We start from the raw sequence: 23,407 nt of genomic DNA, 5'->3' as shown, positions 1-23,407 counted from the left end.
ATTAGGATCAAGAAAACCTTTCTAATTACTGCTGCAATTAGTTCAAAGCAAACGGGTGGTGTGTGTGCAGTTGTTCCCCGTGTGCAGTGAACGAACTGCCCCACAGCATGTAGGAAACACCTGCAGCGCCCCTGGCAGCGGGGGGACGCTGCGGAGAGCAGAAGGACCTGGTGAGTCACCTTGTTATGGGAAGCAGACTGTAAAAAAAAAAAAAAGAAAAGTTTGTTTCAGAGGAGAGCGTTTGTTGCGTTTTAAACCGAGCGAACCCAGCAGAAAGTCCCGTTTGAAGACCTGAACACGCCCCCGCGCACGCGCAGTGAACCTGGCCCCCCGGGCCCGTTCGTCGCTGTCAATCACGGGCCGCTCGTCACGCCCGCGGCCCCGCCCCCCTGCCGGGGCCCGGCGCATGCGCAGTGCCCGGGCCGGGGCCGGGGGGGAATTTGACCGTAAACATCCTGCGGTTTGAACGGCGCGTTCGCGCGCAGGAAGGGCCGCGCCGCCATCTTGTCTGAGTGAGCGAGCGGGTCGGCCCCGGCTCCGCTTCGCTCGGCTTCGGCTCGGCTCCGCTTCGTCTCGGGCTCGGCCCCGCTCGGCTCGGGCTCGGTTCCGCTCGGCTCGGGCTCGGCCCGGCGGGAGCAGCGAGCGGCCCCCGGGCCCGGAGCAGGGTAAGGAACGGCTCCGGCCGCCCCGGTCGCTGCCGCGGCCCGAAGGCGCCCGGCGGGGCCCGGCCGCAGCGGGGCTCTCGGGGCGCTGCTGGCACGCCCGGGCTCGGGGCCGGTTCTCCGGCGGGGCGGGCGGGGAGAGCCGGCCCGGGGCTCCCCGGGAGAGGCAGCTGCGCGGGGCCAGGTGTGCGGGGCTCAGCCGGGCCCTGTGCGCGGCCTGGCGGCGGAACGGGCAGGGCCCGGGGGAGCGCGGCCGGGGCCGGGGCGAGGGTTGTGCACCTGGAGCGGGCACACGGGGATCCGCAGGGACCTTCCCGCTTCCCGGGGCGGCCGAGGGGTCTGTGGCGAGGTGCGACGGCCGCACCGCTGTTACAGATCCCAGCCTGTGCTTTCGCAAAAGGGACAGCGGGGCTGCTGCCGTCTGGGGAGGGGAGAGGAGCGAAGTTTGATCTGCTAGCCTCCTGTTATTTAGTGTAACTTACCTTCTGTCACAGGTGAAGCAGGGTATTGAATGTTCTCGCAGTCCTGGCTAGTAACATGAACTACCGTCTGGGCGCTGAGGCTGTTGAGCTGCATATAAAGGCCGCTTTAAAAATGCCAGCGTCTTGAAGAACCAAGAACAAGCTTTTATAGATGCTCTGTTATAAATCTTGCTGCAGTTGTTAAGACTTCTCTGATCCTGAATAGAAGGGCTTCTGTTAAATGTAAACCAAGGTATTGTGTTTCTATCAATAGCAAAGGAGACTTAAGTTCACTGTGACTTATTGGCATGGCACTGCTTCAGTGAAAATGGCTTTTCCTTAAATTTAGACACTTAAACAAAATATTTTAAACTTGGAGAAGTTACGATTTAGGCCCACGTTCTGTGAACGTGTGCAGTAAGCAGGCTTTCCTTAATCTCTTACTCAGTAAAACTTGTGTCATCAAAAATGGGGGACATCAAAGCATTAGTAAGTAAGGCCGGGCTGGTATTTTATTTTGTGAGGGTTCATTTGTAAATATTTGACATTCTGAGAAACTTGGAAAAGCAAAGCCCACTGATCTAAAGTTTTAACTAGAGAGGAAGGAAGTGTGTTGAGGGGAATAAAAGAAGGAGCACAAAGTTAGTGAGACCTACAATAAACTTAAATTACCACACAAATTAATCATGTCTTGACATCAGGGTTGCTGATATCGTGGGATTTCCCACAGAAATGAGAGTAGTTGCCTCAGTTACTACATCAGTTTAGCTTCTTAGAGGCAAAATGTTAAAAAGTTAGTTTACATTTGGGGTCTTCGGGTGAACAGTGCAGAGGAGTAACTGCTGCAAAAGGTGGAGTAACATAAGGAATTCTATTCTTTTGTTTAACCTGCGTACCCTTAAGGAGTGTGTTAGTACCTGGTTTCTGCAAGTTTATTAGCTTGACTTGGAACTGGAATTGCCTGGAAAAGGTTGATATAATCAAAGGTCACCTTAAATTAAAAAGATTTCTAATGGTTGAGTGAACATTCTGCATCTAGGGGCAAGGGCAGCATACCTGCTGAGGCTTAGATATGAATGTGGAATTGTGGGCAGAGTGAAACAATGTTCATAGAGTTCAGTAATCTCCAACTCTGTACAGCATTTGTGAGTGATCTGCCTTTTGAATGAGTAACTTTAGTGGGACTCTGGTTGTATCTGATTATGTAGGTGTGTAGTATATTGTAATTGGAGAACAGTGAATGCAGTTCCTGTAGCAGAGTGGTGTGGTTTGAGTAATTAGTAGACCTGGTACAGCAACCTCAGCCATAGAATTTAAAAAAAAAACGTTGATGGAAAAAACAAGACCTGGAGACAAATGGCAAAGGCTCTGTGCATTTATCAAAGGTGTGTCAAGTTGAACTAGTTCAATTTCATCTTTTTTGATAAATGATTTTGTGGACATAAGAAATTGAGGTGACTTGTCACTGAACTTCAGTAAAGCTGGAGGTGCCACAAAGAAATGTATTAAAATTCAGAAAAATGTGGGTTAACCAGACAATTATAAAGGTGGATGAAGGAAGGAGATCAAATAAAGTAGTGGTGAGAAGAGGCATGGAGCTGTAAGGTCTTGTTAGTGCTGTTGGTGATGAATTCTTTTTCAGTGGCACCAGGTGTTCACTGTGCTACTGAAACCTGCTAGGGAGTGCCCACAGCAGGGGAGTTCAGTCATGTAAGAAGGACTGTGTAGTGAAGCCTTGCGAGTTAAAATTGAAGAATTCAAAGTACAGTTGCAGGATCAGGGTAGTTCTTCTGAACTTTTGAAGTCTGGTAGGGCCAACTTGGACTGTTGCAGGTGCAAAGGGTGATCCCCCTGGATCACCCAAGGCTGGCTTAGCAGAGCAGAAACAGTATAGGAGGAAAATGTGCGTAGGGGGAAACCAGCAGAGAAGAGAGATTGAAGGATAGCACAAGGACAAATGAATTTAAATGACTGGCTGATTTCTTAACTGTATTATGGAATTTGTCTACTCATCTGTGTATGACTGTGGTTTTGGAGTAGCCTTACAACAGGAACAAAGGTAGGTGATAGTGAAAAACAATTGAAGACTGAGCTTTACTTATGGACTGGTGTGTCCAAACCTAACCTAACCTATGGAGAACAGCAGACAAGTGGATTTAATGGGCTAGGCGTGAACCATGGTCAAATTAAAATACAGTGAATATTTTGTCTTTCATCTGCAATGTTACTGTCAACTGTTCATTTATTAAGCACCTTTCTGAGTGCCTTGAAGGGTGGGACTAACTATGCAAGCACGCTTTTTACAGTTTAGATAGTTAGCCATTCTAACATACAGAAGGACTTTAAGACTTAATATGTTGAGGGTTAAGTAAGATAAAGTTCATAGTTAGCACCTACCAAATTTTCTTGTTGCTACTTTGAAAGGATCGATTACCAGAGTAGAACCAGTATTATATTAATTTTGCTTTGCATGTTCACTTGCTTTGTGTATAGAAATACAGCCTTTTTTACACTTCTGTAGAAAGAAAAATATTTTTTAAAATGTGAAATTGTTGACCAGTTTAGGCAGAGGAACCTGAGGACAATGGTGGCACATTGAAGCAAATTCAAAGTTAGTTAAAATTAAGTTTTGTGTATTTTAAAACTCGGAAAAATCAGGATTTGGCCTTTTTTGAGTACATATTCTTTTTGCCTTAAAGGAGCACAAGCAAGATGCATAACAGAAAAATGCATAACTTCTTAGAACATGTTTTAAGATCCTGGTTCATATCCAGTCAATTTCAAAAATTGACAGTTGTGTTTTACCTTTCAAGCTTTTTAAGAACCATCAGGTACCCTTTTGTGGATTCTTATGAGTTGCTTTTTCAGGCAACGACATATGTTCTGTGTGTCTGCATGAGCACTCTGCTGCTTGAAGAAGCTCTTGGTTCCTTTAACATTCATCCTGCTCCCAACTTATGCCAGGAAATCAATTTCTCCTTTTGTGCCACTGCATGAGCATACTGTCCTGTGAATTAAAGATCAGATGAAAAGCCTGAAATACAGAAAAGGAGTATCTGAAAAGAAAGAAGAAAATGTGTAGGAAGTGGGAGCAACCATTATGGCCTGCTTTGAACAGTTGTGCTGAGGCACTAAAAACTCGGAACTGTAAAGGTGGGCTTTGCTGTAACACAGGTATTACCATACCATACTGCTGAAATTTGGAAGTGGCAGAGACCCACATCGTGACAGGAAATCAGTGCTTTACGGTATTATTATTTGTTAATAACAGTTAAGATTGAAACACACTTCAAAACTGTGTGCAGTGTGATTGTCACTGTTTTTCTTCATATATTTCACTGTGGCAAGGCTTCAGTAATGGATGAAGAGGAACAGATTTAAAGTGATAGATAAATTGTTTCTGTCAAGTTGTCCAGATAGTGTGTTTCCCATTTAACAGGAAAACTTAAATTATGTTTTCAGGGTTACAGTTAACAGTATGTCTGAACTTCTGTGAAACCCATGCTGCGTATTTTAATAATTCTGCCAAGTTCCACTAATCAAAGTACATTCTTTTGCAACTGTTGTTGAATATTTTTGGTAGACTAATACAACTGGGTTTGTTAACTGTACATTTGTGTTTTCCCCTGTTCCTCATGTTCGGGGGTAATTTACAGACTTACTATGACCAGAGCACTGCATGGTTGTGGCAACAACTTAAGATACCAAAATGCTGTGCTGCTAAGTTACATCTCTGCATACACAAAAATACTGAGGCCTTTGAAAATATGCAAGGGATTGAATTGTCTCCTGGCCTTTGAGAGAATTTGATGTCTTTCAAAAAATACTGGGGAAATAAAAAGAAGTAGAATACCTTCCTTTAGATAATGTTTATTGATCAATGAGACTTCCAAAATTTATTTAATTGTGCTTCCTAGAAAAGCTTGCTTGTGTCCATGTCTGTACAGTGCTGTCCTTAGCCCACACAGAATCTCAACAAATAAAAATGGCATTTTAACTTTTTGTGATTTTTCACCTTCATTATGACTCAAAGCTCACCTCACTCCTTAGAGTAATTTTAATCCTGTATACTGAGTTAATTAGAACTGAAGCTGAACGTTGCTTTTACTTCATTTAAATCCTTTCCACTGTGTCCATTCTTGGTTATGAATGGAATTGGTGGCCAGTCTGTGTTGAAGAGAGATAGCTTGATGATTAGTTCTGTTATCCAAATAATTCTTCTCTTGTTAATGCAGCTGAAATTTAAAGTTTTCATCTTGCATGTTGAATGATACCTGTGAGTGGCGTTACAAGTATGGAATATGATACCACTACAAAGATAATTTTCCCTATCCTTTTATACTCTTTCAAATCTCTTTTATTAAAACAAACAAAACCCCACACAAATGAAGAAAGAAGATAATTATTGGCCTTGACTTTGAGATGTACAATTTTTCAGTGTTTACCCAGATGTCTAGAGGTTGGCATCGCTTCCACTGAATGAGTAATGCCAATGCTTCTCTTGCCCCTGTACTTACTTTTCTAGCAATCACAGTTGTGACTTGCTGTGCTTCCTCTGTCAGTTTTTCTGTAGGCATGGAGGAGGTAAAAACTGAAATGCACTCATTATATCTTTTCTGTTTTTCTCTTTCGATTCATTTTCCCTGTTTATAGAAATTGCTATAAAAACTATTTGTGAGTAATCTTCCACTTCTTTAAAGCAAATTTTTTTTTCCTCAGCTTGTAGTTGAGCTGAATCATATGGTTACATCATGCATGAAATTGGCATGTTTAGATCATAAGACATCCTGTTGTCCTGCTTCCCCATGGTTTGATGTGTTGGCATCAGCCATGAGGAGGTAGTTAGTAGATAAGTAGGTATAAGGAAGGGTTTTTTTCTGATGAAGGAGAAAGAAAATGGAATCTTTAAGAACTCTGGAATAAAGTGGTCAAGTTTTTCACCATTTTTATCAACACTTGAAAAAAAAATGAAATGGAAAGCAGTCTATTCAGAAATGAAGAGATAATTGTGCTTCCTGTTTAGGAAAATACAGTGAAGTCCAAAAAGTTTAGGGCTGTGTATTTTATAGCACTGAATGCTTTACTGAAACAATGTAGAATATACGCTGCTATAGTATAGTGGTAGCTACTGAATTAAGAGTAGAAAGAAATGGAAGAGGTAGAAAACTACTGTGGACTGAAAACTGAGACATGTTTCTTTGCATTATGAGAATTTGGTATCATTACCATAAGGTTTAATATATTCAAGGTTATTTTTTCTTGAGGGATGGTAAACATTTTTAAATTGTCTAAGTGCTGTTCTTTCTGGTTTATAATTCCTCTGTAATAAATATATATGCCATTACATGAACACCACTTGTAAATGTTGGCTTCTTAAATATTTTAAACAAATAGTCTGACCTTAGTGGTTGAAAAGCAAACATGTGCACTGCTTCTGAGGATAAAGGGGGTGTTTACAAGGATGTTCCTCATAAAATAAAAAAATCTAGAAAAAAAAATTTGCCTTTCTCTTTACAGGTTTGCACTTTGTTTTAGACATCTGGGACCATGTTCTATGCCCACTTTGTCCTGAGCAAGCGTGGGCCGCTGGCCAAAATCTGGCTGGCGGCCCACTGGGATAAGAAGCTGACCAAAGCCCATGTTTTTGAATGTAACCTGGAGAGCAGCGTGGAGAGTATAATTTCCCCAAAGGTATTTATTTTACATTAATGTAATGTTACCTTGTAGTGAAAAGAACTTGTACGTAAGATGGTAGTTACTGTTTGGGTCACTGAAGCAGATGAAGTTCTTAACGTTGCTATTTTAAAGGGTGGAAATGATTGTTCAAATGTGAAATACTCTACTGGGAAACCGGAGGAAGTTTTGAGTTGCTTGATGTTTTTAAATGTTTTTGGTTTTCTTTCCCTCTGCTACTCATGACAATTAAATAGTTCATTTTTGAACTAGTGAGCTAGTGATATGGTTGTGACTTTTGTCACTTAACAGGTGACAAAAATGTCTTATACAAAAAGTAACTATTTGAAAAAAAAATTTTTCTTTCTCTTTTATTTTGGTTGATACAAATATTAACAGTTCTAAAATGCTACTCTAGATTTTAGAAGGACTGCTGAATGTAAGCAAAAAGTGTATAGTACAATCACAGAGATACTTACTGTTCCAGAGCAGTGATTTGCTTCATTGTAAGCTCTGGAAGAATTCAGAAAGAAGAAGATAATGTTCATAGACTCACTATTGAGTGTAGCATTCTTTTAGAGAAAGGAGAAATTAATAGACACTCTTTCATGTGTTTAACTGTGTGTAACATGTTCATTGGCTGGTATATTAGAAAGACATTGTAGTCAATACAAATTTTGAATTCTTACAGTTTGAGGTTAAATCCTGTATGGCTTAATCTTTCTGTGAGACAATTAGTCCATGTACCCTTCAGCACAAGTTTCATGCTCTTTCAGCCTGGAAACTTAAGAAGAGTCCTTCCCTAGATTTTTTTTTCAGTTTTGTGTTCCCACAGCAGATACTTGATTACATAGTAAAGCAGTGAGATTAAAGAGGAAAGGAACTTAAAATTGTTTTAATGTGGCAGTGCTTATTTATAGGCACTCCACATTTTCGAGTATTTCTCTCTGATTTTCTTTTTAACTGCAGAACAGAAGATAGAGAGATAACAAGTAACCATTTATAATCAGATTTTACTTAACCAAATCATTATTTATGGCTGTCCAACTTTTTGTATTTTTCACGTTTTCCACACTTAAAGTAACAAAATATTAGAAAAACATGTGGTAAAAATGGAGTTTGTCCCTTTTTTTTTCACTAGACAGAGCAGTGTTTGGGTATTCCTGGACTGAGCTGCTATTAACTTACTGATATTTGCCAGGCCATTCATGAATAGTATATAGATCATCATCTTAGATGTAGACTTTGCATTCTTTCTTTCTTCATATTTCTGCTGATTTTTATACTTGTTTTGGATATTTGATTTTATTGAAAAAAATCATGTAAAGATGACTGAAATGTCATTAAAGGGAAAAGCAAGGCTACATCTAATTCACTGACTGTGCAATGTGTTTTTAGGTGAAGATGGCACTTCGAACCTCAGGACATCTCTTACTAGGCGTTGTTAGAATCTACCACAGGAAAGCAAAATATCTTCTTGCAGACTGTAATGAGGCTTTCATTAAGATTAAAATGGCTTTTCGTCCAGGTATCTGTCTTTATCTAAGCACTCTAAAAAGTTATGTTGATAAATATATTTATTAAGAAGGCATACAATTCTGCCATCTTTTGTCCGTAGAATTACATAAGGTAATAGGCGAGGTTATTTTCTTTGGTGCAGCTTCAGCTGGCTGTGTGGCTGAGTTGCCTGCTGAAAAGCATCTTCTAACTGAATTCTGAACAAAAACGTTTCCTATTAATGCTGATTCAGTAAAATCTCAGTTATGATTTTGGCTGTTGTTGGTGGATGATGTTAAATGGAAATTCACTGCATGCTTTTTACCTTCTGGCTGAAAATGGCCAGTGTCTTACTGAATAGAAGCACAGAAGGGGTCTTATTTCCATCAAGGGTGAGGATTGCTTTGCCATGAGTTACAAAAGAAACAAAAGGAAGCTTTTTTTTACCACTTTTATGTTTTAGTTTCTGAAAATAATGTGAACTGTAACCTGTGCAACATAATTTCCCCCTCTATTGTTGCTTACCTTAAGATTTTTCGTGGAGATGGGGTTCCATATTTAAATGTGAAATGACTTTCCATCCAGCAGTTAATTACTTGGCTTACATACAGTTGATAGTTTTCTTTAATTTTAGCCTGGGAAAATTTTTCCAGCTGTAGTGTAGTTGTGGCAGTGATGCTGCTGGATGCTCACAGCTGCTGAATCGTATTCTACCCTTTTAAGTTTGTGAGTGCAATGGATTTAAAAACTGAACTTAAAGGAAACCTTTTGTTTTTTAAAAAGGCAACTCTTGAAAGCCAGTACAGCAGTCACTTGAGAAAAGTTAAGGTATATAATGCCTTTATCTTCATTTCCTGATCCTCATGTTGTGATTCAGGCATTGAACGTTATGTAGCTTTCAGTGGCAATTTGTTGACTGTTGCCAATTTTTTGTTTACTATTGCGTTTAACTTCCCTGGGTGATAAGAACAGATAAATGTGTCTTCATTTCACAAGGCAATTTGTTTTTCCAGTTTTCCCACTCCCAACAGCATGCATGTAGAAGGTGAAGCACCTTAAAATCGAGATGTGCAAAAAGTGATATGCTGACCTGAAACAAGCTGAGACACTTGTCTTTGTTCTCAGTTTATCAGCTTTGTGACTTAGGCATTGTCTTAATTCTGTCTGCTCTGAGAATCATTTATATGTTTCATTTTAAGCAGCCAACAGGTAAAAGTACAGGTAAAAGGAATAGCCCTGAAAGGATGGACTAGGTTTCTTCATTCCTAGCCAAGTACCATGATGAGTAAGCTACAGGCTCATGCTTGTTCCTAGTCTCTCTGGACAGTGGTTCTTTGGTTATCCATTGTGGAGGGGAGCACAGTGGGCAGAGTGTGTTTCTGAAGTGTCTATACCTCAGAATTGCCTATGTTGTGTGTGGTTCAGAAGGCAGAGCATAGAGCTCAAATCTTCTGCAAGTTACAAAAGGAATTGAACCTGCATTTCCCATGCACTTTCAAGTGTCCTGAACTCTAAGACTCTGTATGAAGGAGAGGTACCAACTACTGGCACTGGTTTTGTGATGCCCAGTCTGATAGTCATGCTCTGAGAATGCCTGCTGAATAACAGATTAAGCATCTCTGGAGGATAAGAAAAGGTATGTATGTGGTTTAGGTAATTCAGCTCTTTTATGTGCAAAATGCTAAGAGTTTGTGTGGCCCAAGTACAGTTAGTACTGTTCTGGGACTTTTGGGGCTAATGGAACTGAATAAATGGCCATTAGCAAAGTAGTCATAATTGTCCTGCCACTGCTTTACCCAAACTGAAATGTAGAACTCACCAGCTCATATGGTGCATCATGATAAAAGTCTTTTGTAGCGGGTACCTGTAGTGTTGTGATGACATAGATGCCTGTGTTGGCTGCACAGTTCTGCATAGTGTCACACAAACAATATTGAGTGATTTGAGGCTTTGAGAGTTATACAAACAGTGCAAGGGCTTGAGGGTATATATTTTGGATTTAGTCTGAATCTCACTACTAACATTATCTAAGGTTTCTTACCATCAGTTCAACACATTTAAAGACAAGAAGCTCATGCAGGGTGAACAATCCTGAAGGCACAGGGTAAAATGCTGTCCTTGTAAGGAATGGGGACTCATGTCTGGGTGTTCTTCTCTGCAGGGGTTGTTGATTTGCCTGAGGAAAACAGAGAGGCTGCTTACAATGCTATTACCTTGCCTGAGGAGTTTCACGATTTTGACCAACCACTTCCTGATCTGGAGTAAGCATGATTTTTTTTTATTTCCACACAAATAGTATTAGGTTTTAGTTGAGGAGAACCTGGTTTTAAACAGCTAACTCATTGCTGAATGTGAAGAAAGAGAGTCTGTAGGTAACTTGTATTCTTAAATCTTTTAATATACTAAGCAACTGTGCAACCATCTTATTATTAATACAATTTCAGGTTCATAGTAGCATGTAATTTTAACCAGAGTTTAAGCTGTCCTTAGAGAGGCTTTTGAAAAACTCATGTGTCTGTTATAATTTTCTTTTTTCCTCTATGCAAGGCACTCTACGTCACATATGTTCTCAGGTTAGACGAGATTAGTTTTACAGAAATGTTCCTTCTTTTAATTCTTAAAACTTCTTATTGCTGATGGGTTACTTGTAAACATGACAAGTATACAACCTGAAGGGTTCTTATCTTGAAAAAATTGATGTTACCCTTTTGGGTTACTCATAATGGAATTTCTAGAATACAGTTTACTTTGTATTATTCAGTGTTCTATTTAGTTTGTGTTCAAATTAGAGTAAATACTAATTTGAAACTGCATAACAATTCTGTGTTCTTCTAAGAAACATACCTTAATACTCCACAAAGAGTATTAACTTGGTACTGGTTCTAAATATAGCTTTTGATAAACTATATTAATAGCTTTTGAAGGGGAGGAAGTCTTTTCTTGATTATTAATTTGGTCTTTAAAATTAGTAACCCAAATATAGCAAGGAGTAAGAGATGTTCGATGCATTTCCAGAAGCTAACAAATTGGGATGATACGTTTGAATCGTTAATGGTCTTACTGTTCTAAGTAATGTTTTCTATTCAGTGTTTATCATCAGTTTTTTCAGTAATTGACTGAAGTGTAAAATATACTTTTTATGAGCTAATGTCACATTTCTTTAAGCAACTTTGTGTTGTTAATTTTTTTTAATGGAGATTTTTAATAATTGCCTTCTGTTTGTTTAAGTGATATTGATGTGGCCCAACAGTTCAGTTTGAACCAGAGTAGAGTGGAAGAAATTACAATGAGAGAAGAAGTTGGCAACATCAGTATCCTCCAGGATAATGACTTTGGTAAAGATCTCATGCATTATTATGTGTTACTAACTACTTTTGGTAACTATAAGATATGGTTTTGCAATAACTATTGAATGCCCACTAAACACAGAACAAATTAGCCCAAACATGATTTGTTTTTGTACATTTAATTTTTGGGTCAGTTTTTCCAGAAAGTCTGTCCTCTAATGCTCAGAAAACTTCTAGCTGCCTAGAAAAGGCAGAAAGAAAAGCTGAAGATTATTCAGGCGGGTTAATTAGCGAAGTACTACGTCAGTTGTAATTTTCAAGTATGTGAATATGAAGTCAGGTGTTGCTTTAATCATAAGCATGTTCTCAGTCAGAAACCATTAGGAGATTTCTAAAGCTGAAGCAGTCAGTGGCAAGGACTTTACTACTTCCAGTATCTTTTCCAAACAGTGTTCTAAAATATGAATCAAAGCCTAGAGACAGTTGTACTTGAATGTCTAGTTCCCAGCATACAGTTCTGTAATCCATAATTTAGTAATTTTTTTGAAAGAATAATACAGGAATTTATGGTGGTGTTCATTTGGTATTGGTTTGCTCCCTGTATGCCTTGAGGTGTAAGGTACAACATTTTTGAATTTCATTGAATTCTTTGGTTTCTGTGTAGATAAAATTTAGTAGAATCTTGCTAATATAAATTCAAATAAGTAAAATAAAATGCTTTGAAGAAGAGAGAGTTATTTTTTTATAATTTTTTGAACGGTACTTTTGCCATGGGTTTGCTGGACATAATTTCTTACAGCTTGTCATTAATTCTGCAATTAAGATGAAATGAAGTTTGGTTTTACATTTGGGCTTTTGCTGATCAGTTAGCTAGGTCTCTTGCACCTTGGTTCTTTAGCATTTATAGCAGTGGAATTGTATTCTTGCAGGTGACTTTGGGATGGATGATCGTGAGATGATGAGAGAAGGTAGTGCATTTGAGGATGACATGCTAGTGAGCACCAGTGCTTCCAATCTCCTGTTGGAACCTGAACAGAGCACCAGTCACCTCAATGAGAAATCTAATCACCTGGAATACGAAGACCAATACAAAGATGATAATTTTGGAGAAGGAAATGATGGTGGAATATTGGGTAAGTTTGAGAAATTTGTTTATCCTCTGTCCTATCTTCTGCATTCATAAGTTCTTGGGTGGACGGGGGGAAGCTGTTTTCCTTGTAGCAAAGATCTCTCTCAAAGTTATGCCTTCAGCAGTAGAATTCTGGTTTGTGAGTCCTACAGCAGTGCAGATGATGTACAGATGATGTTAAGTGTTGGCATAAATGAAGTTCTAAGAAACCCAGTAAGATGCAAATACGTGGCAATTGTATTGTAATAAAGGTTGCCTGTAAGCTCAAAATTTGAGCTGACATGCACCTTGAAAAAGCACTGCTGCTTTCTTCTGTGTCAGCATTGGAAGTTTTCTAACCTTTGCCCTGTCTTTATCTGTGTTGTGATAAACTTGTCTGTACTTCTTTATAAATTTGTCAGTACTTATTTCATGAATTTGTGGATGCAAAACTGATTCTTTCATATGGTTGCTTCAGATGACAAACTTCTCAGTAATAATGATGGTGGTATTTTTGATGACCCACCTGCGCTCTCAGAAAGTGGAGTAATGATGCCAGAGCAACCTCCCCACGATGATATGGATGATGATGATAATGTATCAAGTGAGTATTAGCTAAGGCTAGATCTAGAATTACTCTTCAACTGATTTGATTTTTATTCTAATTCCTTAAAAGCATATTAAGCTCAAAAGTATGAAATGTGGTAAATCACTTGAGGTTGTGGAGGAGGGAATGGGCAGGGTAGCACAGTTTCTCAATGCTGTGAAATAGTGCAAGGTACCTGTTCTCGTTGGCAGTGGGTGGCCCAGACAGCCCAGACTCTGTGGATCCAGTTGAACCGTTACCAACCATGACTGATCAGACAACGCTTGTTCCCAATGAAGAGGAAGCTTTTGCTCTGGAGCCTATTGACATAACTGGTGAGTAAGCTATTTGGGAATATTTTACTTGTGTTGTCAGAGACTACCTTAGCTTGATGGAGTGGAAATGAATGTCTAGAACTGCTGCTGATTCTGCTTCTCAGCTGGAAGAGAAACCAGGGATCAAGTGCTGAATTCCTTTTATTCTAACAGTAGCCTTCCAGTACTTTCCAGGTGGGTAACTTCCATGGATGGTCTTGGAGGATACTAGTTTGTAATTTCTGCAGTCGAAATGTATAATAGCACAATACTATAGCTTTTGGTAGACATGCTAGTTAAAATGCACGGAGTTGAAATAGAACTCAACATGTCTTTAATTCTAATATGCTATCTGTAGTGCAGCACAGTTCTTGATATACTATGTTTGAAAGCCAGGAGGGACTGCTTACACTGAGTGCTCTTCTAGTGATTTGTAGCTTTAATGAATTGCTGAGTTCAGGAAATGTATCTTTTTGTATTTGAATTTCTACTAAATAGGTGATTTCCTTGTCTTTTTCTTTAATGCAAGAAACTTTCTTACTTTAACCGATACTGTATCTAGCTCATTGTGAACAGATCCCTGCTTTAATAAAAAATTAGGATCTGGAAAGAAAGTAGCTTGTCCTGTGTCTTCAGACTGAGCTCCAGGCCCTGATTTCCTGCTTGGCCAGTCAGAGAGCCCTGGCACTGCCCTCTCGTGGCAGGCTGGCAGCAGGGGTCCAGCAGATCTGCTGGGACCAGCAAAGACAGCTGTTGCCAGAGCTTCATGGTCTGCTGCAGAGTGCCAGGCTGTAAGCAAGGTCATCCTAGAGCAGGGTGAGAGGTACAGGTAAGATAACCACCCACATTAACTCCACCAAAGCTCAGGCAGGGCTTAGAGATAAAACTTGGTGTAGTATTTTCACTCTGTGATTATAGAATGGTTTGGTTTGGAAGGGACCTTGAAGATCATCTAATTCTAACTGTCCTGCCACGGGCAGGGAAACCATTCACTAGACCAGATTGCTCACAGCTCCATCCATCTGGGCCTTGGAACACTTCCAGGGCTGGGACATCCACAGCTCCTCTGGACAAGCTCTTCCAGTGCCTCACCACCCTCACAGTGAAGAATTTCTTCCTAATACCTAATGTAGACCTACTCTCTGTCAGTTTGAAGCCATTCCCCCTTGTCCTGTCCCTAGATGCTCTTGTAAAAAGTCTCCTCCATCTTTCTTGTAGGCTCCCTTCAGGTGCTGGAAGGCTGCAATTATGTCATGCCAAAGCCTTCTCTTTATCCGGGCTGAACAATTCCAGTTCTCTCAGCCTTTCCTCATAGGAGAGGTGCTCCATCCCTCTAATCAACATGATGGCCAGGGTTTGCACCAGCCTAACAAGCAAGCCATGGTGGGGGGGAGGCATGTGCAGCTGAGGACATCAAGGCTTAGGTAGATTCAGTAAAACTACGAGTCTACACAAAAGAATTTGTAGGTTATGGGACAGCATTCCTAGTATTTGATCTTTCAAGCTGCTTATAGCCTTTCAGTCCTTCTCCCAAAGCTGACATTGCCTTAGATGCTTTAGGTAGCTTTATATGTGGGCAAATAAGATCTATAGAGAACCTGCAAGATTCTTCTATGGTGTGGTACCTGAGCTAACCTTCATTACTTGCTAAAAATCTCAACAGTCAAAGAAACCAAAGCAAAGAGGAAGAGAAAACTGATTGTGGACAGTGTGAAAGAACTGGATAGCAAGACTATTCGAGCCCAATTAAGTGACTACTCTGATATTGTTACTACTTTGGATTTGGCACCGCCTACTAAGAAACTGATGATGTGGAAAGAAACTGGTGGAGTTGAAAAGCTTTTCTCTCTGCCTGCACAGCCTTTGTGGAATAACAGGCTACTGAAGGTAATGTTTTTGTGCAGGTTCATTTTTAAATGGACTGTATTCAGGACTGTGCCTCACATATAGTAAACATCAGCATATCGATAGTGATATAGTAATATTCATAATTGGGGAAAAAACCCACGTTAAAACAAGTAAGATAACTATTTTAAGCATTGGTGTTACCAGTTAGAGAAGTAAATTTTTTTTTTTTTAATATTAGTACTGTGGAGAGGAGCTTAAAAAATAGGAAAGTAAGATAGGCCATAATTACTTGGCGTGAAATGAAACTGAAGGACACTGAGAACTGCGATAGTGAATAATGTAATCTTTCCTCTATAGCTCTTTACTCGCTGTCTTACACCTCTGGTACCAGAAGACCTAAGAAAGAGGAGGAAAGGTGGAGAAGCTGACAACCTTGATGAGTTCCTTAAAGACTTTGAAAACCCAGAAGTTCCCAGAGAGGAGCAGCAGCATCAACAGCAGCAACGAGATGTCATTGGTTTGTGTCTTGTCAAAGATGCTCTGCTTCCTTCATAGCTTATTTTTCTCTTTCGTTTGTGCTTCGTATTAAGTCATCAAAGATTATGAATGGAGCAAAGAGCTTTGTAATGGTTGTTTAGCTTGATGTACAGTCTGTGACCAAAGATAACTTATTTTTACTAGAAATAGAGGGCGCTTAGGAAGTGTTTGAACCAGTGGATTAAATGTGTATTGGATTGGGTTGTATGCACATCTGTGCCAATTCTGTTTGTCACTGCAAAAGCTGTGCAGGCTGTTAAGAGTGCTCAATTCTAAATTAATAGCAGATTAGACTTTGGTATAGTTTCTAATACATCTAAACCAAGGTTTGTTGTGGAATATAGATGAACCTATTCTGGAAGAACCAAGCCGTTTACAGGAGTCGATGATGGAAGGCAGCAGAACCAACCTGGACGAATCTGTTATGCCGCCCCCACCACCTCAGACAGGTGTGAAACGCAAAGTGCAGCAAGTAGAGCCAGAGCCAGTGCTACCCGTGAGTAAGATTTCACTATGTTTTTTTATGGGGAATGAGAAGTGGGTGGTGTCTTTGAGCAGGAAATGACAGGTTTGAGGCCCTAGCTTTCTATGGTCACGTGAGATTCGCTGGAGTAGTATCAGAACATTTGCCCCTGGGTAGTCATTCTGGTATTTTTTCTTAAGTGAAAAGCTTACTGAAACATTTAAAATGCATGTAGGATAAAGAAATGACACTATTTCCTCCAGAAAAAGTCTTCAAGGAATTAAGTGTATTGTTTACAAAGCTATCAGGTTCTGCTTGGCAAGTGTATATGAACATTTTCCACTGAAGCAAGGATTGTGCTAGCTGCACAAACTTCCTTTTTAAGACAGTCCTATTGTTCCAGGCTTAAGGCTTCAAAGAAAGGCTGGTTGCCTGGAGGTATTTCCTAGCTGAGCTATGAGTAGACTTGGAAACTAGATGTGATGCAGTGTGAAAGGAAACAATATTTTGAAGGGGAAAGGAAGAAAAAGGGCAAAATGAAAGGTGTATTCTTTTTCTGAATGCTTGTCTGGTGAGAACAGTCCTGGTTTATGCTATGTCTCATATTTGTGCATGTTTAACCTCACTTTTCATGTTTCTTGGCCAGCAGGTTGTTTGCTGTAGAATGAGACTGTTAGATGCTACATTATCTTATTAAAAAGGGTGGCAGCTGCTGCTCCACTCAGCCATGTCCTGTTGTGAAATTGGCATCAACTGTACTGAAGTCAGTGTAGTTTGGGGAGTGAGTGTGTTGGGAATTCTTTGATCACATGAGCAGATCAGGCCTCTGTCAACATACCTGTAGTGTTAACCTGCTGTTTGACCAAGTCAGAAGTTGCTTAGCCATTTTAGACTGTGTAGAAACAGTTTCAGGTGTCAGTGTAACTTTGCTGGCAAACACTTAACTGGGTATAGATTCACAAGGAGAGTACTGTATATTAATTTTATTAAAACTGACTACATAAATCCCGTTAAACAGCTTTTCTGGATTTTTCTCTTGATATAAATATTTTCTGAGAATGATAATTGAGCACCAAAGTCACTCATAGATTTTAGGAAACTTTGCGAGATACCTGTGTTTTAATTCCTTCACATTTATATCACTGAGAACAGCATTTTGATGCTTTGAAGATGTCTTATTCTACCACGTTAGTGTGTTCATGTAGCACTGCCTCTGGTTATGTAGGATTTTAAATTTGAATGTGCCAATCCAAGAAATGGGATCAGTAGTTTGGATGGTGAAGTTATTGGAAAGCCTTTTTTCTTATAGAGGTATCATAATTTCTGGTTTGAGTAGAATTAAAAATACATGTATGGATAGCAAAAAAAATGCTTTTTGGTTTTTAAAAAAGAAAAATTCAGACAAATGGCTAAGATTTAGATACTTGAATTTTGTGAAACTAGTCTGTTGCATCATCATTGTATTGTAAAAGCACAGACAGAATTATTCTTTGGTTTAACTGTATTGTGTACCTTTACAGCATCCACCGTCACAACAGCTGGAAATGCCACCTGTAGAAATGCCTCCAGAGGAGCCCCAAAACATCTGCCAGCTAATACCAGAGCTAGAACTTCTGCCAGAAAAAGAGAAGGAGAAAGAAAAGGAGAAAGAGGAGGAGGAAGAAGAAGAGGTAAGAACTCTGTATAGAAGAGTTTTTGTGTTTCCCAGAAGTGTTTGGCTGTGGATTCAATAAATGGCATAAGAAAAATCTTTAGTCTATCCTTGGGAAATAATTGCTTTTGGAAATGTAAATTCTTAAAGTATTTCATGACCATTTTATAATATTTATGTTATTTTGTACTATAAATTATATATACATTCTGTTTTGAGTTAGAGGGTTCTCCTGTTCTCACACATGGCTGGATTAAACCACTCTATATATTTATCATGCCTTGTACAAGAAGTTTTGAACTTGATGTTGTTGTTCATTTTAAATAGCTTATGCTGCCTTATGAAAGTACCTTTTGGAAGAAAACCAGCCACGTCTTAAAATGTGATAACTTAAGTTGTCTCTTAGCTACAATATTTAATATTCTGTGGCTGTCAAGACAAACTTCAATGACACCTTTTATTTTACACCTGCTTGCAGGAGGAAGACGGCACAGGGGGTGATCAGGATCAAGAAGAAAGGAGATGGAACAAGAGGACTCAACAAATGCTCCATGGTCTTCAGGTACACACGATCATTTGCTTTCTCTTGAAGTACCTTTTGAGTATGCCCACTGATGCTTTTGACCTGAGTTAAAAAGTTAAGAAAGAGCTTTCTTTGCAGTAGATGTTACAGCTTAAAATATCAGTTATGTCTTAGAGGGGAAAAAATGCATGTAGTTGATTTAATCTATGTAAAATAATTAAATTAAAATTAAATCTATGTTCATATAATTGTCATTTTATTCCAAAGAACATTTGAAGTAAAATTTTTTGCTTAGGTGTTATTCAACCTTTATGTCCACACTTGGTGTGCAAGTAAGACTCCCAGAAATTTAAATTTTAAAGTTATTGAGTTTGATTGTGTTTTTAATGAAACTATAATACCTCTGACTTTGTGCTGTGTGACCCTAGGCAAACTCCATCAAGGTCTAGGGCTAAAACCATTTTACAGGATGTTTACTCCTGGCTGTGCTAGTTGGAAAAATTCCACACCATGAGAAGCTGAATCTCTAACAAGTGTGGGAATCTGACCTTGTCTGATTTCCAGGATGTGGCTTCAGTCTGCACAGACTCTATCTGTAGGATGGATTCTTGCTTACTGGAACTCAGGAGCTTTTTTCTGATACGATGGTTGAACACCCCTTGTGAGCACTTGAACTGAAGCACAAACCACTGTTCATTTGCTTATAGGCCTCTGTGTGTCCTTCACGTATTCTTGGACTACCTTTGCCTTTCAGCTAAGTTTGTAGCTCCTACCCCTTTATTCCCGTGAACATTTTGGCAATTTCAGAGATTCTGCAGTCACTGGAGTGCTTCAGTTTCATCACTCTCCACTGTTTCTGTTTTCCAAAGCCATCCTTGCTTTTTTTGTGAAGTTGGTAGGCTCCATCTTTCCTTATAAAATGTCATTGTCAGTATTGTATCTCTGAACTTCCATTATCTCTGAATTTCCAGTATGGTGGCTTTGGGAGAAGAGTTTTCAGTAAACTGAGATTTAGTACTAGTGTGTATTCTGTTAAGTTTCTCAAAATTAGATATAATCAAGGAAAAGCTTTAAATCTCTGGAAAATGTTAGTAGAGTTCTATCATAGGAATTACTTGCTTATATCTTCAAACAACCTAAATTTCAAACTCCTAAATATCCCTTATGATATTTTAATACACTTAAATTTAGTTCAGATTACATTGTAAACTAATGTGATTTAAGTCAGTTCTTTTGCACACCTGCAGGAATACTGGTAGTTTAAGTAAGACTGCTTTAAACAAAAAACCCTGGTCATCAGCACAGCCCCACCCAGCCACTCACTGCCTTCTGCTGGGATGGGGGAAAGAGCAGAAGGGTAAAAGCAAGAAAACTTGTGGGTTGAGATAAAGATAGTTTAATAAGTAAAGTGAAAATGGTGCATGCAAGCAAAGCAAAATAAGGAGTTCACTCACTGCTTCCCAACAGCAGGCACACATTTAACCATTTCCAGGGAAGCAGGGCTTCATTACATGTAATAGTGACTGGGAATACAAATGCCACAATCCCAAATGCTCACACACCACCCTTGTCCTTCCTGCAGTGTTATGTGCTGAGCGTGATGCCATATGGCAAGGATTATCCTTTTGGCCAGCTGGGCTCAGCTGTGCTGGCAGTGTCCCCTCCCAACTCCTTGTGCACCCCCAGCCTACTTGCTCCAAAACATAGCACCACATGAGCTACTGTGAAGATGGCTCTGAAACTCTGAAGTTTAGATAACTCTGTCCCAGCCGAAACCAGTAAAACTGTAGCTTAAAAATAGTATCTAAAGTACACAGATGTTGAGTTGGTAATGTTGTGTAATGTTTGCTCTCTGAGTGTTTCATCACAATGTCTGAAAAGAGCTTCAGAATTCTCTTTGGACCATGTCTAGCTTTTTCAACTCTTTCTTCCTTATACCAAAAGGGCATTGCTCTGGATGACTGAAACGTTAAGTCTGCAGTGAGATTCAAAGTTGAGATCTGATTAAAGTAATTTGGTTTGGCCAGCCTAATATCTTTAAATCTAGTAGATATTCCGGAGCAGATTCCATTTTAAATTGATGATATCAGTAGTTGTCCTAGCCAGAAAAAATATGTATTTTCACAATTACTGTTTTTTAATGTATTATTGCCAAGATTTTGAGAAAATGTAAGCAGCTTTGTGTACTTAGTTTCAGACAAACAAAGGAGTTTTAGAAGTAAACAGACTTTCACCTTGGGAAAGTTATGTATCTTTTAAAGAACATTAGCTCTTGAAATTTTATTTGATTGTTTTTAGAGTTACTTTCATTTTGAGAAATAAAATCTGATTTTTTTTTCTCCTATTAAAAAAATTGTCCTGTATTAAAATAAGACTGGTTAGTTATTGCTGCAAAAAGAAAATCTTATGCTATACTACAGTGTTTCTGGAATAAGTTCAGCAGATTCAAGAGTGATTTTTCACACGTCTCTGGGAAGCATACTTGGTTTCATTTAGATAAGATCTATATAGAAATTTTCATGTACATGTTGTAATGTGCCCATCCAATGTCAAGTTCTTCTGAATCTTTCACAATGTCCTGGGGTAGAGAGATGTTTTTTCTGTGTAGTTCTCTGTTTAATTTGTGGTGTCAATGTGTTTTTCAGAGAGCTCTTGCTAAGACTGGAGCAGAATCCATCAGTTTGCTTGAGCTGTGCAGAAATACAAATAGAAAACAAGCAGCTGCAAAATTCTACAGTTTCCTGGTACTGAAAAAGCAACAAGCAATAGAGCTGACACAGGAGGAGCCCTACAGTGACATCATTGCAACACCTGGTCCCAGGTTTCATATTATCTGAATGGTTACGTAGAGCAGAGCTAGTGCTCATCTCACTAGTGTGTATGCGTATTGCCCTGTCTGTAGGGCCCACAAGACCATTGCAGAAAATTTAGATTTTATTGTCTGTATAAAGTCCTTGGTTTTCTTCTGGGGTTATTTTGGGGTTTGTATTTTAACTTTACCACTCAAATTTTTAGTGAAACTGCTGGGGTGGGTGACTTGACTTCCAGCAGCAGAAACCAGACTGCTCAAGCGCCCAGATTAAGATTGTTTTAACACCTCAGAGCAGATGTGTGCAATATTGGTGCATGTGATGTTGAGTATCAATGAAAATGTCTTACAGTAATTTGACTAGTTGATTCAATAGATATTTTTAACCTATACAAGTAAACCTGAATGGCCAACCTATTGTCTGATTAAAAACTTTGCCAAACTCGTCTGAAATGTTCGGCCTGCTTCTCATAGTAGTGGGTTTTTTTCCCCTTCTCTAGATCTTTGTGCATACCGTGGGTCTCCTAAAGCTGCCAGTATGAAAGGTAGTGCCTGATATGTCAGCTTGCTGTGTCACTGCATTTTTGCAGTCAGATTTTTGTAGCCCTTGATGCTAAGGGGAATCGAGTGTCTGTGGAAGGCACTTCCTCCACGTGATACATGAAAGGACAGAACGTGTTAAGCATTTTAGACAAAACATTCCTTTTCACTTACCACGTCATTATGGTCCACTACTGATAATGGCTAATTACTGTTAATAAGTGATAAATGAAAACTAGTCATTTCATTTAAACTTTTAAGATATAATGCTTTAGGTTTGTTAGAGCTGTATATAAACTCCAGACTTTTTAAAACAGACTTCTAGATTGTAAATTATCTGATTTCTTTATTAAGCGGGCATACGAAGATAAGAATTAAGAAAAGTTGATGAATTCAGATACCACTTGTACCAAAAGGGCAACAAACTGAATACAGAGTACAAATGGGCACTATTCCACTTAATCATGTAGTACATTAATGGCTGTTAGGATATATTTATGGTTTTAGTATCAATTTGTTCTGATAATTTACACTCCTATGTTCAAAACATTTTACCAGTTTTTCAAAAGAAGTCCCATTTGATTTTAATTCTAAAGAATGAAGCTTTACTGTTAGACCAGGTAGCACCAAATATTATGTGAATATGTTGATTATGGAGACCTGTCTTAACTTTTTTTAGGGCAAAATTGTTCACACTGAAGGTTCTGATTTTAATGTTGGCACTTTTGTGAAATAATTTTGGGACTCTGAAATTTCAGTGTATACTCAACTGTAAAATTATGTGAATGTTTGAAAAACTCTGAGACTACATGATGACCATGGTTTAATAATCCTTAAAAAGTTAATTGTATAAAGTTACTGCAGCTTTATTTTCAACATGATGTGCCTGTAAAACCATAATTTTCCCCTTTGTAAAAAGAGACATTGTAGATAACTTGAATGTTTAATTATAGAGAAGGTCATTAGTTTCTTGTTACACATTTTTAGTCTGTTTTTGTTGCTTTTCAAGGTTAATATTGAAAATAGTTGATGCTGTTATGTATAACTTTTCTAATAAAAGTTGTGTTATAAGCTGTTATGTGTTATCTCTGCGTCTTGTTTGAACACCTTGCATTGATTTACGAGGGACTGAGCACTTACAGGTTGGTTATTTTGGTGTTAGCAGTGAATGTGTAAGGATTTAGCTCTTTGAGAGATTTAAAGCTTGAATATGTAAATAGATTTCTTACCATTAGGAAGGGTTATTCTACTGGCTGTACTGTGCTTTTGTTCAGGTATTCTGTGGTAGGAATGTCTGTGGAAAAACAGGGGAGACTGTGTGTAAAATGTGATTCATCTCCATGCCTGTCCCTTCTGAATGCCAGAACATATCCAGCTTGAATTCTTTTAGTTCTGCTGTTCCCTTGCTTCTGGAATTGCCTCTGCATGTGGATGTGTCAGTGCCTCTG

The 23,407-nt window shown here is 39.1% G+C and overlaps 1 protein-coding gene across 1 annotated transcript; it reads left to right on the top strand.

The window, feature by feature from the left end:
* The first annotated feature begins 531 nt into the window (after positions 1-531).
* Positions 532-23,037, top strand: RAD21 (RAD21 cohesin complex component). The gene is made up of 14 exons (XM_027684370.1): positions 532-665; positions 6,641-6,814; positions 8,195-8,324; positions 10,455-10,554; positions 11,522-11,628; positions 12,510-12,713; positions 13,167-13,292; positions 13,487-13,609; positions 15,252-15,475; positions 15,794-15,953; positions 16,318-16,469; positions 17,957-18,106; positions 18,566-18,649; positions 21,256-23,037. Exons 2-14 carry the CDS (start codon positions 6,671-6,673, stop codon positions 21,445-21,447), a joined length of 1,896 nt encoding a protein of 631 aa, XP_027540171.1. The 5' UTR covers positions 532-665; positions 6,641-6,670; the 3' UTR covers positions 21,448-23,037.
* Positions 23,038-23,407: the final 370 nt, after the last annotated feature.

Source organism: Neopelma chrysocephalum, unplaced genomic scaffold (assembly GCF_003984885.1).
Source record: "Neopelma chrysocephalum unplaced genomic scaffold, ASM398488v2 Primary Assembly neopelma1_66, whole genome shotgun sequence".
NCBI lineage: Eukaryota > Metazoa > Chordata > Aves > Passeriformes > Pipridae > Neopelma > Neopelma chrysocephalum.
This window is presented reverse-complemented; position numbering and strand designations above follow the sequence as displayed.

Coding starts and splice junctions, on each gene's coding strand:
- RAD21 (XM_027684370.1), top strand. CDS start 6,671: ATGTTCTATGCCCACTTTGTCCTGAGCAAGCGTGGGCCGCTGGCCAAA. Junction 12,714..13,166: donor AAATGATGGTGGAATATTGG/GTAAGTTTGAGA, acceptor TGGTTGCTTCAG/ATGACAAACTTCTCAGTAAT. Junction 18,650..21,255: donor AAATGCTCCATGGTCTTCAG/GTACACACGATC, acceptor TGTGTTTTTCAG/AGAGCTCTTGCTAAGACTGG.